This window comes from Syngnathoides biaculeatus, chromosome 10 (assembly GCF_019802595.1).
Source record: "Syngnathoides biaculeatus isolate LvHL_M chromosome 10, ASM1980259v1, whole genome shotgun sequence".
Taxonomy (NCBI): Eukaryota; Metazoa; Chordata; class Actinopteri; order Syngnathiformes; family Syngnathidae; genus Syngnathoides; species Syngnathoides biaculeatus.
In genome coordinates, this window is record NC_084649.1 from 25,887,403 (window position 1) to 25,903,009 (window position 15,607).

Consider the following 15,607-nt stretch of genomic DNA (forward strand, 5'->3'; position numbering starts at 1 on the left):
TGTAGCATCTATTCTGTGCGCCTTATAATGCGGTGCGCCTTATATATGAAAACAATTTTAAAATGGGCCATTCATTGAAGGTGCACCCTATAATGCGGTGCGCCTTATGGGGCCAAAAATACGGTACTTCTTTGAAATGGAAAGGCCACGAATTGGAAAAATCATAATAGTCTTCGGATCTGCAATGATGAATGCATCCATCAACAAAAAAAAATCCATTGTCAACTTAATCGATTTGATTGATTTTTTTATGGATCATTTGGAGACTTTGTCTGCGATTGCCTGGCAACCAATTCAGGGTGTACCCCGCCTCCTGCCCGTTGGCAGCAGGGATAGGCTCCAGCTTTCCCGGCGACCCTTGTGAGGATAAGCAGCTAAGAAAATGGATGGATTGATGGATAGAGACTTTATTTAAATTCAGATTGTCCAAATTCAGCCTTTCAGAAGTAAACTTTAGTTACAATGTTCATCATCATATCATTGTTTCTTCAGAATAAGACATCCAAATATGATAGGCAAGATAGCTATGCAAATATCTTTTTTTATTTATTTTTTTGGTTTGGAAAGAATGAACCACATTTTTGCTCATTTTCTGACGTTATAGCCCAAAGTAGAACTAAATCATGATGAATTTATGTTTCTGCATTTTCTGCACTCTCATTTTGAAATAATGTCCGTTTTTTTTCAATAATAATATTTTCAAAAGCCCAACAAGCCGGGTTGCCAACTCAGGGCGTCCCACAGGGCGCCATTCAAAGCAGCAGCATTAGCGCTGCTAACGGTAGCACTCCATAGCATCTACAGTACTGGTATGTTGCTGTGTTACAACAGATATTGAAACTACAAAAACAGTATTCAACAGGATCCTACGAACGTCTTTACGAATTAAAAAAAAAAATTTGAAAAATTGCAGACTCAATAATGCAAATGATTATTCTTGAGATGAAAATTCATAAAACATCGATTCTCATGCAGGTTATTTTTGACCCACTCACGGAAAACTGCGGACCGCTCGTTATTGGTGCATTTAAAGGTAATTTGACCCAAACGTGAGCTCGTGCCTGCTTTAAAAATGTATTTCTTGAGGAAAACAAATATGTTGTTGAAATCAGGCTTTAGCGGCAAACTGGCGCGTTGGCGCGTGTATGAGTGATGGATGACTTGCCGGTCCGGTAAGTCTGCTCCTTGATATGTTTACAGCTGATTTTCACGTTCTGGTGCTCAAGCCATCAATCTTGCCGGAATAAATAAAAGTGACAAATGACAGCGCGCGCTCTTTCCACCCGTCAAGGCAAACATTTTGTCGTCCTTTGGTTGCCCTTAGCCACGCCGATACTTGATGATCTTCATCGCCGCCGTAACAAAGTGTGACTTTGCCGCCGCTTCTTTTCCGTCTCGCGGGAGGAGAACGCAGCTCGGGCGGATTGATTTCTTTGGTTCAGCGGTGCCTCTTCTTCTTCTTCTTCTTCTTCTTCTCTCATTTGATTTGATTTCCATCACATCATCTGCATGCTGTTCCTTCCGCACTTCTGACAAAGACTGAAAAAACAGATTAAAAGGGATGAAGCACATTTTCCTACAATCATTTCTTCTTTTTTTTTTTTTTTTTACATACAGATAAGATCGTTTTCTCATTAGATGTCACACTCTTAATAATACTTTTCGGGATAAGGTCACATAATCATTTTTACTTTCCACCCATTTGCCACTGCTATGCTTTTGTTACAAGACGCATACATCATCTATGATATGTGCAATTATTTTCCCCAATATCGGACACATCAGTAAAGCACAAATGTGGGGGGAAAATAATCATATATATGTAAACATAGAGTGAACCCCGACTATGTGCAGGGGATGGAGCCCAAGGCCCTGCTGGGAATAGAGAAAAGCGGTAAAGTATTTGACGCCCACCCAAAACGTTTGTAATTACCTATCGTGGCCATAAGATGTTTTCCTACTAGACAAAGCTATGGCCTGACTAAATAGTGCTCCTCCCTTCACTTGATTTCTGTTGCTTGCCACAGTCCATCCATCCATCCATCCATCCATTCTCTACCGCTTCTCCGGGTCGGGTCGCAGGGGAAGTAGCTTCAGCAGGGATACCCAGACTTCACTTTCCCCCAGCCACTTCTTCCCGCTCTTCCAGAGGGATCCCGAGGCGGTCCCAGGCCAGCCGAGAGACGCGGTCTCTCCAGCGTGTCCTGGGTCGTCCCCGGGGTCTCTTTCTGGTGGGACATGCCTCACCAGGGAGGCGTACGGTAGGCAATCCGGATCAGATGCCCCAGCCACCTCCTCTGGCTCCTCTCAATGCGGAGGAGCAACGGCTCGACATTGAGCCCCTCCCGGATGACCGAGGTTGTCACCCGATCTCTAAGGGAGAACCCGGACACCCTGCAGAGGAAATTCATTTCAGCCGCTTGTGAGGGACCAGACAAAGTACGACTCCAAAACCCCTTTGACGAATACAAAAATTGGTTATTGGTTTCCCTCGCCCGGACACGGGTCATCGGGGCCTCCCTCTGGAGCCAGATCTGGAGGTGGGGTTCGAAGGCCTGGTGGCTGGGCCTGCACCAATGGGGCTCGGCCGGGCACAACCTGAAAGGGTAACGTGTCCCCCGCCACCTTGGCGATCCGATACCCGGCTACAGAAACTACCTTTCCACTGTCATGTATTCGTTTTCCTAATATTACTCATTTATTAACTAATATTAGTGCTGTACTGACGATCTGTGGGGAGCTGAGGTGGCTCAATGATCAGCACGTCCATCTGTTTGTCTTCTACTGCCCCCAGGTGGCAACGGCGGGCGCAGCAGAAAAGAGCAGCACAAAGATACAGTCGGTTCTTAAATAGTGAATGCAAATATACAGTTCGACGTAGTGAAATAGAACGATGATGCTTTGGCGTACCAACAGATGGACCCCGCGTACCCACTGGTGGTACTCGTACCACACTTTGAGAATCTCTTCAAAAGTAATGAAGTTACTACACTTCTTATAACTACTTGTGTGTGAGTGAGAAGCACAAATTTGAAGAAAGAACCAATGAACTGCGCATGAAGCGCACTGAGGACAAAATCAATCCAACTGCCAGTCGTTCGTAAAACTTTCAGCACAAAGACTCCGGAGCTTCCGGGCTCAGGATCCAAAATCCGTCACCTGCCTGAGTCGTCTTTTGCAGTGTCAGGACGGAGGCGGGGAAGCGGCAGACGGCAAAATGCCTCAAAAGTCGATATCGAATCACAGCGTGGAGTCTTCCTTTTGTAAACATTTCACTTGGGAACCGTTGCTATGGGAACCCTTTTGTTGCATAGTTTGTTCATCGGAGGGATGAGGCGCCTCGCTCAAGGATGTGAAGAGCCGTCTGACAAGTCGTCTGTGGTGACTTGTTGCACGATTGTGGAGAAGACGACGAGCTACAGCTCATCACCGACCCGCTCTTGCTCCGTTTTGACCGTTAGACAGCACCAGTCGCATTTGGGCCGGGCCCGTCCATTCTTCAAGTTAATCAGTGACTTTGTTAAGAATCGAAATCCATGACCTGATCTGCACATTTATCCGAATCTGCACCTCGGTGGTTACTTCCTCCACCAAAAGCTGTCTTGTTCGAATGAACCTTGGCGAAGAACTAAAACCGAGATGACTGATATTAATCTACACAGAGGTCAAGAAAAATCATCATCAAAATGGACAGCACCGTGTTCAAGAAAGTCCATTCGATCCACACTTTCTACTTCCTCGATAAACTCCGTTGACGTTTTGAGTCTGAGCAAATTCCAACCTGCGGCGGATGTCATCCTTCAGGTACGGAGACATGGTGCCAAAGACCATTGCCGGAAAGATCTTCGGGTCCATCTGCTCGCTGAGCGGCGTGCTGGTGATCGCCCTGCCCGTGCCCGTCATCGTGTCCAACTTCAGCCGCATCTACCACCAGAACCAGAGGGCAGACAAACGCCGTGCCCAGAAGGTAGACAAGACGTCTTTATCCGCCACCGCGAGGAATGCGACTCGCGGGCGTCACTGATTGTCGCTGCCGAACTCGCTCTCCGCCGCAGGTTAGCGCGTTCTGGTATTTGCCCGGTACTGCAAGCTCGAGACGGGGGCGGAAGAACTCCGAAATCTATTGCCCTTTAATTTGACATTCTTGTAGGCGTCGCACCCTACAGCCGAGTGTTAAATGTTAGCGATCCACTCGCCGCTCTCGGCGAGTGGGCCTGACCTTTTCCGCAGCGTTACACCGAGGGCTGCCATCAAATTGAAGAGGTTGACGTGTTTAAGTGGGTTAAGGTCTCGTGTAAACACTCGGCGGATGCTTCCGTTCGGTAAACATGCAAAGCGCCACAAATGAATTGGAGCTACGGCGCAACCTCACTTTTGAGGGATAAATTCATGAGAAAAAGTCTGAAGAGAAAATGTAAACTCGCGAGCGAAATCCTCGTCATTCCGGGAAAAACCTTCAGTCGTTAAATATAATTTCACTACTCAGTTGACTTTTTGTCATTTCTTCTTTAATTCGCTGATTTGTGTGATTTTTTTTTTTTCCCCGACTACGAACGCTTTCTGCTGACTTACCGTAACTTCCATCTCGAAAAGTCCGACGAGGAAAATAGAACGAGCCGTCGGAGGGCTAATGAGTCGCTCGTCATTAGCGAATGACTCCGACGGATTGGCGGCGGCGTTTATTCAGCGCCCGGCAAACGGGATGCACGCGCCATTGAGCATGGGGGCGGGGGGATCAATTATTATAGCATTCAAAATAATATTGGCATCAACTTCATTCACGTCTTCCTTTATACAAGGACATTATTCTCGTACCGTCGAAACCTTTCCTCATTATTTTGTGCGCATTTCTTCTCATAGCATTAAAACTTCATCCTTACCACTGACTTTATTCATTCCAAGAATTTTTACGACTTCAGTCTCGCAACATTTATTACTTTATTGTCATAACTCGCCGACCGCACTCCTGGAACATTTCAAACGTTGCGACTTCTTTGCAGTCTTCTGGTGACAATTTCAAGGTCGGAATGTGACAACTTTTCAATCGTAACGTGACAATTTGTTTTATTGTAACTTGGCCACTTCATTCTTGTAACATTATGGACTCTCTATGGCGTGACCGGTGTGACGGTCTGAGCGCTCCCCCGTGCTGAAAAGTCTCCTTGTGATGAATGCGCATGCGTGACTAACAGGGGAACTCTGGGTACGTCGCGGACGCTTACCGGGAAATCCCCCGGTCTCGTAGTTCCCCTTCTACTTCACAGAGGTAGCTAACGTACGTTATATCCTAACCTTAAAACAAAAGTTGATTAAAAAGATATACACGTATGCGTACAAATTTAGACTTTTGTTCAAACCAGCAAAATGCGACAAGGCGGTCGTCTTGCGTTTCTGACAATTTAATCTCACACACATCAACACAACACAAACGCGATAAAATTAGCTGACACAAAAGAGGCGTTCAAGAACAGAGTAGTTGAGCCACAACGGCGAATAGTCGCCAGTGTCGAACGGGTGTTGCCAAACTAGCAAATGTTCGTCCCAGCGGGTGTTCCAAGTGAGCGAAAAGTTCCAGCTGGTCCAAAAAATGAAAGGTGTCCGTGTAGTTAGTGTTCCAAACGGTTTCCCAGCGCAGCGGTGAAGTCGGAAGAAGGAGCCTCCTTGTCCGTCTTTCTCGTCCTTATACGGGCACTCCTTGAAACATTAGCACAGCGAACATGAAACACTCAGCGACAAGTTGTTGAATGGCACACGTTGAAGAATGGATGGGGACGTTTCAGACTGGCCAGGAATTTACCAAATTTACGCACATGCGCATTATTATATGCGCATCCGTGTTAATCACAAGAAGACTTTTCAGCGCCCGGGACCGCTCAGACCATCACACCGTCGCGCGCCGGCAGCAGGTTAAACCGACGGATCCTCTGAGAATGGCCACTGGGGACGTGTCTAGAGTCAGTTCTATTGGTTGCCAATCAAAGCGGCTCCTGTCATTCCCTTTAAATGTGGCGCAACGCCAGTCTCGCGTGGCAACGTCTGCGTAGTTAAGGAAGATGTGTAACCTGTAACGTGCTTTGGCAACCCTCCTTGGTCACATCCCACTCACCAATACTGAGCTTTTTCTCTCAACCTCATCCCGAATGTTTTGGATTTTAAACAACCTGAACTGCCGGCAAAGTCTGAGCTCAGTAAACTTAACTCAACCTCCATTCGGACTCAACTGACCACAAAAAGAGTGACAGACGCCCCGAGGCCCCCGACCAAACGCAATCGACTTCCCGCCGCATCACAGTCGGTTATTCCTCCTCCCCGCGTCAAGCGCAACCTTTGATCAAGCGGAACGAGCGCGAAGCAGCGTTCGGCCCGTCAAAGCTGCTCTCACATTAACGTAACGTGACAGAGACGGACACCGGCAAGACGTGATCGTCATATTGCGGCGCGGGTATCCGCAGCTCCGATTTCCAAACGGTCCCAAAGCGGCGCCGTTTTTGCCAGTTCTCGTTTGTTGGCCCGCGTGAGACGCGGAACTCCATCGAAAAGACTGGTCGCTTTTAAGAGCACTCGAGGCGGCCGGCTTCATATCCTTCGCGGCTGCCCTGATATCCTCTCCATTTGAGAAAATTTCATTCCGATATCATCTCTCCCTCATTGGCCGTGTCACTCTCGATCGCCCTCCCTCTGCTGAGTTATCAAATCAATCTTTCCGAGGGGCCGACTCGTTTATTTCAGCACAACGCCTCCCTGCGCAAAAGAGAGGAGAGAGAATTTCAAGCGTTTAACCCCAGTCGCATTTTTCCGCGTCTTTAAGGCTGCGACTGAAATGCAGGACACAGGAGGGAGAGAGGCGGGGGGTGGTGCTGGGGGGGGGGGGGGGGGGCTTCAGTAACTTCAGACAATTGCGCTCATGCAGACAAATAAAATAAATAAGAGATAGCTTATCGGGACGGCACAGTGGCGCGGCTGTAGCGCGTTGGCCTCACAGTTCTCCTTGTGCCTGTGTGGGTTTTCTCCAGGCGATTAATTGCAGACTTTCAAATTGTCACTAGGTGTGATTGTTTGATTGTGTGATTGTTGTCCTGTGATTGGCTGGCAAGCAGTTCAGGGTGTACCCCGTCCCCTGCCCGATGACAGCTGGGATTGGGTCAAGCTATACCGCGACCCTTGTGAGGATAAGCGGCTCAGAAAATGGGTGGCTGGATAGATGGCTTATCTGTCAGGTGCTTTTATATGTATTGCCTCAGTTTACGGCAATAACCGGCAGTTGAGCTTTCAAAGTCACTAGTTAGCGCAGTTGTGTGACAAAACATGGCATCCTCAGTTACTCTCATCCTTATTCTTTTTAATTTCATTTTTTTTTTTTTTTCACATTCTGGAAGTGATTCCCGTACAAGTATTGTTTGTATTTGTAGGGAGTTTATCGTGTAATGTTTTCTGCAATTCGGACGTCACTTCAGCTCTCGGTTTTTCTGTTGCAAGGTTTCACATCTAACTATCCATCCATCCATTTTCCCAGCCGCTTATCCTCACAAGGGTCGCGGAGAGTGCTGGAGCCTATCCCAGCTGTCAACAGGCAGGAAGGGGGGGGGGGTCGCCAGTCAATCGCAAGGCACATAGAGACAAACAAACAATCATACTCACAATTACACCTATGGGCAATTTAGAGTGTCTGATTCATGTCGCATGTTTTTGGGATGTGGGAGGAAACCGGAGTGCCCACCCGGAGAAAAGCCACGCAGGCACGGGGGAGAACGTGGAAACTCCACACAGCCGGGTCCGGGATTGAACCCGCTTCGGAACTGTGAGGCCAAGGCTTTACCAGCCGAGCCTCTGCCGTGCCGCCCTCACATCTAACTAGTATAAATGTATTTATTCCTGGGGGTGTACAAGATGGCGCCCACCTGCGTGACGTGCTGTACTCCCCCCGCCCCCCGCTTTTTTTTTTTTTTTTTTTTCAGAAAGCCAGACTGGCCCGCATCCGTTTAGCCAAATCCGGCAGCGCCAACGCCTTCCTGCTCAGCAAACGCAACGGACTCCTCAACGAGCTGCTGGAGCTGACGGTGAGGGTTGACCTTTGACACTTCCAATAGCGAAGAAGAGCCCTTAAATGCAACAGTGGGCTTTTTTTTTTTTCTCGTTGTTATTTGAAAACTGAAAGATTATCAATATTTATTTTAGAACTCGGCAGAGTTCACAACAGCCAAACTGATCGAATTGCAGATCTCACTCAGGAAATTAATCCAGGAAGAGGATTATAATTATGAGACAGGTTCGTTTGTACACATGAATGACTTCTCCGCATTAAATTAAAATGCCAGAGCAGGGATCGAAGTGAAAATTGAAAAAAAAGGGAAGAAAAAGTTGTAAAACAACAAGCGTTATGGTATAATATTGTGAGGAAAAAGGCATAATGTTTCAAAAGAAGCTTAGAACGTTAGGAGACAAACTTCGGTGTCACTCGAGTTCATTTGTAACTTTATGAGAAGAAAGTCAAGAGTTATGAAGTCATAACGTTACCATTGCGGAGTTGTAAGAAATGAAATCATAAAGTGCAATTGTTTTAACGTTCCGAAAATAAATTGTAACCTAACTCAAGTTAAGAGAAGAAAGAAAGAATAGAGGCTGCTCCCAGACGTCTTTACTTTCTTTCTTACTTTTTGCTTTTAAATTCCGTTTGGCAGATGAACGTCCAAAAATATTTGGTCATTGTCCTCCATTGCGAGTGGACAGCTTCACATAGAAGACGTCGTCACACTTGTGCCCCCCCCCCCCGGATGACGACTAGCGCCTTAATTAAGCAACGAACGCTGAAAAAGGCGATAACCAGCGGAACGATTCCGTTCTCAGGGCAGGGGTGATAAGAGAGTCAGCACACGCGCTGAGGGGGGGGGGCCGCATCCCCACTTTGTCAGCGCGCCAACCTTTGATTCAAGCCTCGCCTGCGAAGCCAAAGTGAGATTTCGACTTTTATCCGCCGTGTTTTGTCGCCCCCGGTGATAATTAAATATCACGCGTGTGCCGGAGATGTTTTACACTTCAAAAGTCCGACGCCGAACAATGGAGAAAGGAGGCCACGGTGCAAAGAGAAAAGTTGCGCACGCTCTACGGCTAGAATAATATTACAAGAGTTATCTTTTGAGCGGAGGGAGGGCGAAGTAGCCATTTTTCAACTCGCTATTTTTTTCTCGAAGAAAAAAAAAAGTTTGCACGGGAGGCCGTTTCTCAGAATCTGTCAAAAATGACCCCCCCCCCCGTCAAAAAAAAAAAAACACTGATCTTGTAAAAAATTGTCAATCAAAAGAGCATGCTGCATCTTATTAGCCTAATAACATAAGTGTTGAAATCACTTTGAACTCCCCGTCAAATAGCAACAAAAAACAACAACAAAGTGCTTGCTACAAATCGTTTGTTCTTGTCAGATATTCTTTGTAAATTTTCGGTGATCCAAATCTCATGCTAATCTGAAAAGGTCCATTCAGAGCGACCGGACTTTTCTTATTTGTTGTATTTTTTTTTTTTTTGTTGATACACAGATGTTTGTTTGTTTTTTTTTTGTTGTTGATTGTTGATATATACGTATGTAAAAAGTGCCCCAAAGTAAGCCTTTATAGCAATAATAAGAGCAACTATGCAATTAGGCTAATTGTATACTGTTTAAAAAGAAACTAAAATTTACCTCAAAATATATAGAGGAAAATACAACTGTATTCTTGCATGTTTCCACCAATTTTTATTGAAAAAAACAAACACTATTTCTATTAGATTCCAAAAACAAAAACATGCAACATATATAGCTAACTTTTTCTTTTAAAATGTTTTAGTTTTCTCCTTTTATTTTATAGGGAAAAAAAATATAAAGTCTGAGTTTTGAGTTTATCTCTGAAAAAAAAAACACAACTTTATTATCTTTCCTGTGCGGCTCTTAATACTCCACAACAATGGACAAGGGAAGGTCACGATAATAATCATTTTTTAAAAATAAATAAAATAAAACGAGGGGGAAAAAAATCCCCATCTGGTTCGATGACATTGTGTCTTTTTTGTTGATTTTTTTTTTTTTTTTTTTTTTTTTTGGATGACATGACAAGATCAATAAGAAGCTCGAGCTGTGCTTGAAATTTAAGACATGTGTTGAAGGTTCACGGGGGCCAAAGTGGGGGTGGCGCAAATCCTGGGAGCCTTTGCAAACCGTCGCAGTTCTGGCTGTCAACGGCAGAATCAGAAGCTATTCTGGATGCAGCGTACAAATATGACAGCCACTCTTATGTAGATTAATAATATGACATCAGATATCATTTAGGACAATTATTTTTTAAAAAAAGAAAGAAAGATTCCTCGCCTTCCAGCGGCGTGACGATGTATCCGTTAAGACGGGCACTTATGTCCTTCCATTTCCTCAAATCCATTCGGATCTAATCGAGTCTGGAGTCGACGCCGGCGTTTCGGCATTATCATATAAATGCCATCTGCGAGTGGCCCTTCGGCGCCGGCCAATCACACTGCGGCGGCACGTCGGGCCAAATGTCAGCGTTTTCGCTGGCAATTCAATCAACCGCCGACTCTTTTTTTCTTTTTTTGTTTTGACAGATTTTAACGGCGCCTCACGTCAGCCTCGTGATCATATTTGGTGCCTTCGTGGACATCCTGTCATTATTTTTATTCTGTTACATTAGTTCTCACGCAACGTCCTCGTTTCGTCAAATTTCAAGAATCTTTTCTCAGTCTTTGCTTGAATTGAACATTGAGATACCTGGTCATGAATTTGTAACAAAAAATGTAATGGAAACGGAAAACATGATGAGTTAACGTCACATTTTTTCATAAATTAGAACCAGCCGTCTGTCCAGCAGAGGTGCTTCCAATTTGGGAATAATTGGACAACCAAAATAGGCATCAAACGTCCGCTTCGAGACAAAATGTCAAACCTCCAATTTCATTTTTTTTTTTAATTTTTTTCTGGTGCGTGACTTGCCTGCTGGATTTGACATTGCTGAATAAAAAAAATGCTTGGAGTCGATTCCTTGGGTCAATTTTGGCATTTGGGCTAAAAATGGCCCAAATGACCCGAAAACGGAAGCTGGAAATCAATTTGGTAGCTTTCCGGAGACATTTTGTGTCCCAAATGTATTTTCCTGAAGTGAAACCGCCCTTTTGGGCAACAACTTTTCAGTCAGGTTTTCATGTTTTAGAACCTAAACATTGGAAATTTTCTTCCGTCCTCCGGCCAGATGCCACGATGGAAATGATGATTTTTTTTTTTGGTTTTTTTTGTAATTTCATCTGTCTTGTATTTGAAATTGAAGCTTGGTAGCCATTTTACAAAACGCACAGGAGACGTTTGTCTTTGAAGGCAAGCTTGAAACGTTCAACTTGACTCCAAAATGGCCTCTTTGAAGCAAAATGGCAGGCAGATTGCATGTTTTTTAGTTTGTTTGTTTTTTGGCTTCTTGAGACTTTTTGCTGCTATTGTCGAAATGTCAAAGAAGACCCTAAACTGGCTGCCACAACACCAAATGGTAGACTTTCCGTCTTTAATGGTATGTTTTGTTGAGACAGAACTGCCTGCTTACGTGAGTCTGAATTATCCCCACATAAAATTGTAAAAAAAAGTCCATTTTGGGGAGTGAGGCACGCGAGCAGCGCAAGACACCAAAAGTAGAGAACGCGTGAGGACTGTTAACACCGCCTTGGTTCACGCCAAAAAAGCAGCCTCGCATTCGGGCTTTGACGCATTTGAAAGGACGAAGCAATCATCGAGAAGCTGTCACAATCTTGCACTTTTGTCGGCGAGCGTGCGAGAATCCTGGCGGCTCGACGGCCAGCGACCCGAACCCGTTGAGCGTGAGCGCACGTGCTCGCAGACAATTGGACCGCTTTTCATCTGACTTGGCGACGCTCCTGACGAAGATTTCTCGTCTTTGAAAACGCAATCCATAATTTTTTTTTTTTTTCTTCATGTCAGAAGCGCCTCACGTGGCTTATTTCAAGGCTGCCGGCAGCGTCCGCTCATGCTCCGGAGCGTCTTTTTAAAGTAGTGGGGACAAACTTGTGATTCGCTGAACCAACAAGTGGATGACCAGTACAGAAAAGTGGCTTTCGTACTGGTAATTTGCCATTAAATTAAAAAAAAAAAAAAAAAAAAAAAAGGATTAGCTTGTTTTTAATAAATGCAACCTTGAACATGGACAAAATAAATCCCATCTGGGAGTGGATTAGCTCATTATTTTTTATTTTGCTTTTGAAGTTATTGCCATTGTAATATTTTATTTCAATAGTTCAACTACATCATTGAAAAAATAAATAAATAGAAACTAAATGATTATTTGGAAAAGTGTAAAACTGTAATTGATACAAAATTGGAAAAAACACATTGAACATAATGGAAATCAACAATTGCCACAAATGGGTCATAAATTAGCACTTTGCATTTTTTTACCTGATCATTTACATAGGGCGAGTAGAATACAAAAGTAACACTTCCTACTCGTCATCTTTATTTATTCATCATAATTTAAACAATATTTAAGAGTGTATTCTAGTGTCGATACATAAACACAAAATATGATATACTGTAGCCTTTTTCAATATGCAGTACACATGTCACAATAACCATATTTACATGCATTTACTAAACAGAAATATAGTTACTGTTCCCTGCACCAATTTCCTTTTAATAGAAAATAACAATAAAAAAATTATCTTGATTTTATATATATATATATATATATATATGGCAAGTATCTAAAAAACACAAAATAACCTCAATTTTAAAGGATGAAAGAAAGAAATTTTAGGATTTTGAAAGATCAAATAATGGTTAGATGTCAAATGTATATTGCATGGACTTTTTAGGAAGGAAATTTATTTATTTATTTATTTTTAAAAGGTATAAGGTGATTTAAGTTTGAAAGCACAAAATGATTGTATTTTGTTTTTAAGCAAAATAGCAAGACAGAGAAAAGGATCTAGATTTGTATCCATTTTTAAAATGATAAAAGTATGGAGATTTAAACCTAATCAAACACAATCCGCAACCATGACATTACTGCAACCCAAACGTTACCCTCACCATTGTTGTCTTCTTTCAAAAATAAAACTTCCCAAAGAGTTGTCTTGTTTGTATTTGTCGAGGCTGGAACGGATTCATGGCGTTTCTATTCATTTGAATGGTGAAATGTGATTTGTGTTTGGAAACAAGTTCAACTTGGAACTCAAGGCTGCACTTGATAAAGCAGGTGGGTCAAATTAGAACAGATGTCGATTTTCAAGTGTGTCCGACAAGACAACAGAAAAAGAATTTTGGTGTGAAAAAGAAAGCCCGATTTTGTAACAAGTGCTGACTTTGCTTTTTTTTTTTTTTTTTTGTCAGGGTCCGAACGCCAGCGAGCAGAAAGCGTCCAAGTCGTCGTGTCTTTTAGAGAGCCAACACCACCATCTGCTGCACTGTCTGGAGAAAACCACTGTAAGTGCAAGACCGCCGACTCGGGTCCTCTCCTGCCTCCTTTTCATATTTTCACCCCCCCCCCCCCCGCCCCCCTCCCAACTCAAGGCTCACGAATTCGTCGACGAGCAGCTGTACGAACAGAACTATCTGGAAGCGGCCCTGCAGAGCTTCCCCTCCCGCAGGGCGTCGGTCAGCAGCCGCGACGGCGCGACGCCCACCTGCTGCGGCCGCGGGGCCAAGAGGGACGCGACCTTGCTCGAGGCCCCCCCGCAACCCGGACCCAAGCAACAGGGCCCCCTGCAGGAGCTCAGCGCCATCCACATCCAGTGTGTCGATCGGCCGTCGCACTCCGCCAGGTGAAACGCGAGCCTCAACCTGGTTTTCTGCTGCTTTCACATCAAAAGTGATGTGTTAAAATATTGCGTCAGTTGATATGACGTAATACTTCGTATACCGTGTACTTCCTCGTAGTCGTTCCAAACTCAACCTGAAGTCGGACGACGTCGGGAGGCTCAACTGCAAGGGCGGCCGGATCACGGCGGCCATCGTCAGCCTCCCGTCGCCCCCCGCCCTGACGGCGCCCGACGGCGCCGACCTCCACGGGCCCCCCGCCCGCAGGCCGCCGCCCCCGCCCCTTTCCCCGGGTCCCAGCATCCGGACCACCGCCAGCTCGGCCAACGTCGTCAAAGTGTCGGCCCTGTGACGCTTTTCGCCGCCGTGACCTTTGTAAATACGCGACGGACGCGGGTGGACACGAGCGACCGCTTGGAGAGACGCCGCGCTGCAACTGTCAGACCGGTCCAGTCGGGGGCGCTGTTCCGCTTCAACAACAAAGTCTACTTAAATAGCTCAAAGAATGTTTTGTCGTCTCAAAAGTGTTGTTTGTGATGACTTGAATTTGTTGTGTGTTGTCAACGAGAAGAAAAAAAAACACATTTTCTACAACGTGTCGAGTCAAAAACACAATTTTACACTCATTTTGTTTTCTAAAATTGCATCGGCAACCGGTCTGGGTTGGACCCCACTTCTCTCAAAATATGCTCTGTCTAATAAGGACAAGAGTCACTGATGGCGTAGTGGTCCACAAGCCTGCCGTGGGATCGATTCCCGCTCAGCGATGGCGTCGATATCTGCCCTGCGACTGACTGGCGACCGGTTCGGGGCGTCGTCCGCCATTTGCCCGGAGCTAGCTGGCATTGGCTATGGCTTTCCCGCTACCCTTGTGAGGATAAGCGGCTTGAGGACAAGTGGTATAGAAAAAGGACGACCGGACGGACCTTGCGTGGACTGGTACCCCGCTTCTCTCGCCAAAAGTATTCAGTTATGCGGGTCAAAACCTTGAGCCAAAAAAGTGCGTTTTAGTCACAGCGGGTCGTCACGTTTATTTGTTTTATGAACATTCATTCATTTGCGTTTTTCCTCACGAGCGCACGTGTGGAACGAGAACAAAAGTGAACAAAAGGGTTTTGCGCTACTTCCAGCGAGAGCAACGCGAGCACTCACAACGCGCGCGATTTCACTCGATTTTATGGAAAGCGTGTTTACGTGACAGTGGCTAGCTGTAATATCGTCTCGCAAAGGGAGCAAAATAATAATAATAATAAAGGAAAAAAGGCGTGTATGATTTGTCCAAAATGATTTTAAGGTTAAAAAAAAAAAAGTGCATTTATTTGGGGATTATCTCCTCTTTTTGTGTTCCATATGTTCAACATATTTTTTTCAACATCTGCTCATTTCAGTCAAAGTCTACACTTGGATCTTTGTGTGTGTGTGTGTGTCCCTGTTTGTTTTGACAGAAGTGTCAGATGACCATTAAAATCTGATGGAACTGTCAATATTTGTGTTCTATTTCGCTTGGGACGGCAAATATTATTATTATTGCAAAACGTGAAATAATCGTGCTTTAAATTGTGAGTGAAATAAGAACACATTTAAAAACAGTACTAATTAAATCAGTAATACAAAGTAATATTGCAAGCAGAAACATTAATCATTACTGCAGTGTTATTGAAATAACCCGGGGGGGGGGTTCCAATAAGCGTATTGAAAATATTACGATACAAAAAATAATGAAAACCAGACTAGGGGTCAAAATTCTAAACACACATTAAAAGTATTAAATTCTCAATTTAGTGTGGATTAAGTGATCGTTCACACACAATAAAT

At 44.6% G+C, this 15,607-nt stretch overlaps 1 protein-coding gene across 2 annotated transcripts in view; it reads left to right on the plus strand.

Moving 5' to 3' along the window:
• Positions 1–15,180, plus strand: part of LOC133507315 (potassium voltage-gated channel subfamily D member 3-like) — an 83,016-nt gene extending 67,836 nt beyond the window's left edge. For both annotated transcript variants that reach the window (XM_061832235.1, XM_061832234.1), the window contains exons 6-10: positions 3,805–3,967; positions 7,956–8,057; positions 13,367–13,459; positions 13,547–13,797; positions 13,913–15,180. In XM_061832235.1, coding sequence (XP_061688219.1) covers positions 3,805–3,967; positions 7,956–8,057; positions 13,367–13,459; positions 13,547–13,797; positions 13,913–14,144 — 841 coding nt within the window. In that variant the 3' untranslated portion in view covers positions 14,145–15,180. The remainder of the gene's footprint in view (positions 1–3,804; positions 3,968–7,955; positions 8,058–13,366; positions 13,460–13,546; positions 13,798–13,912) is intronic.
• Positions 15,181–15,607: the final 427 nt, after the last annotated feature.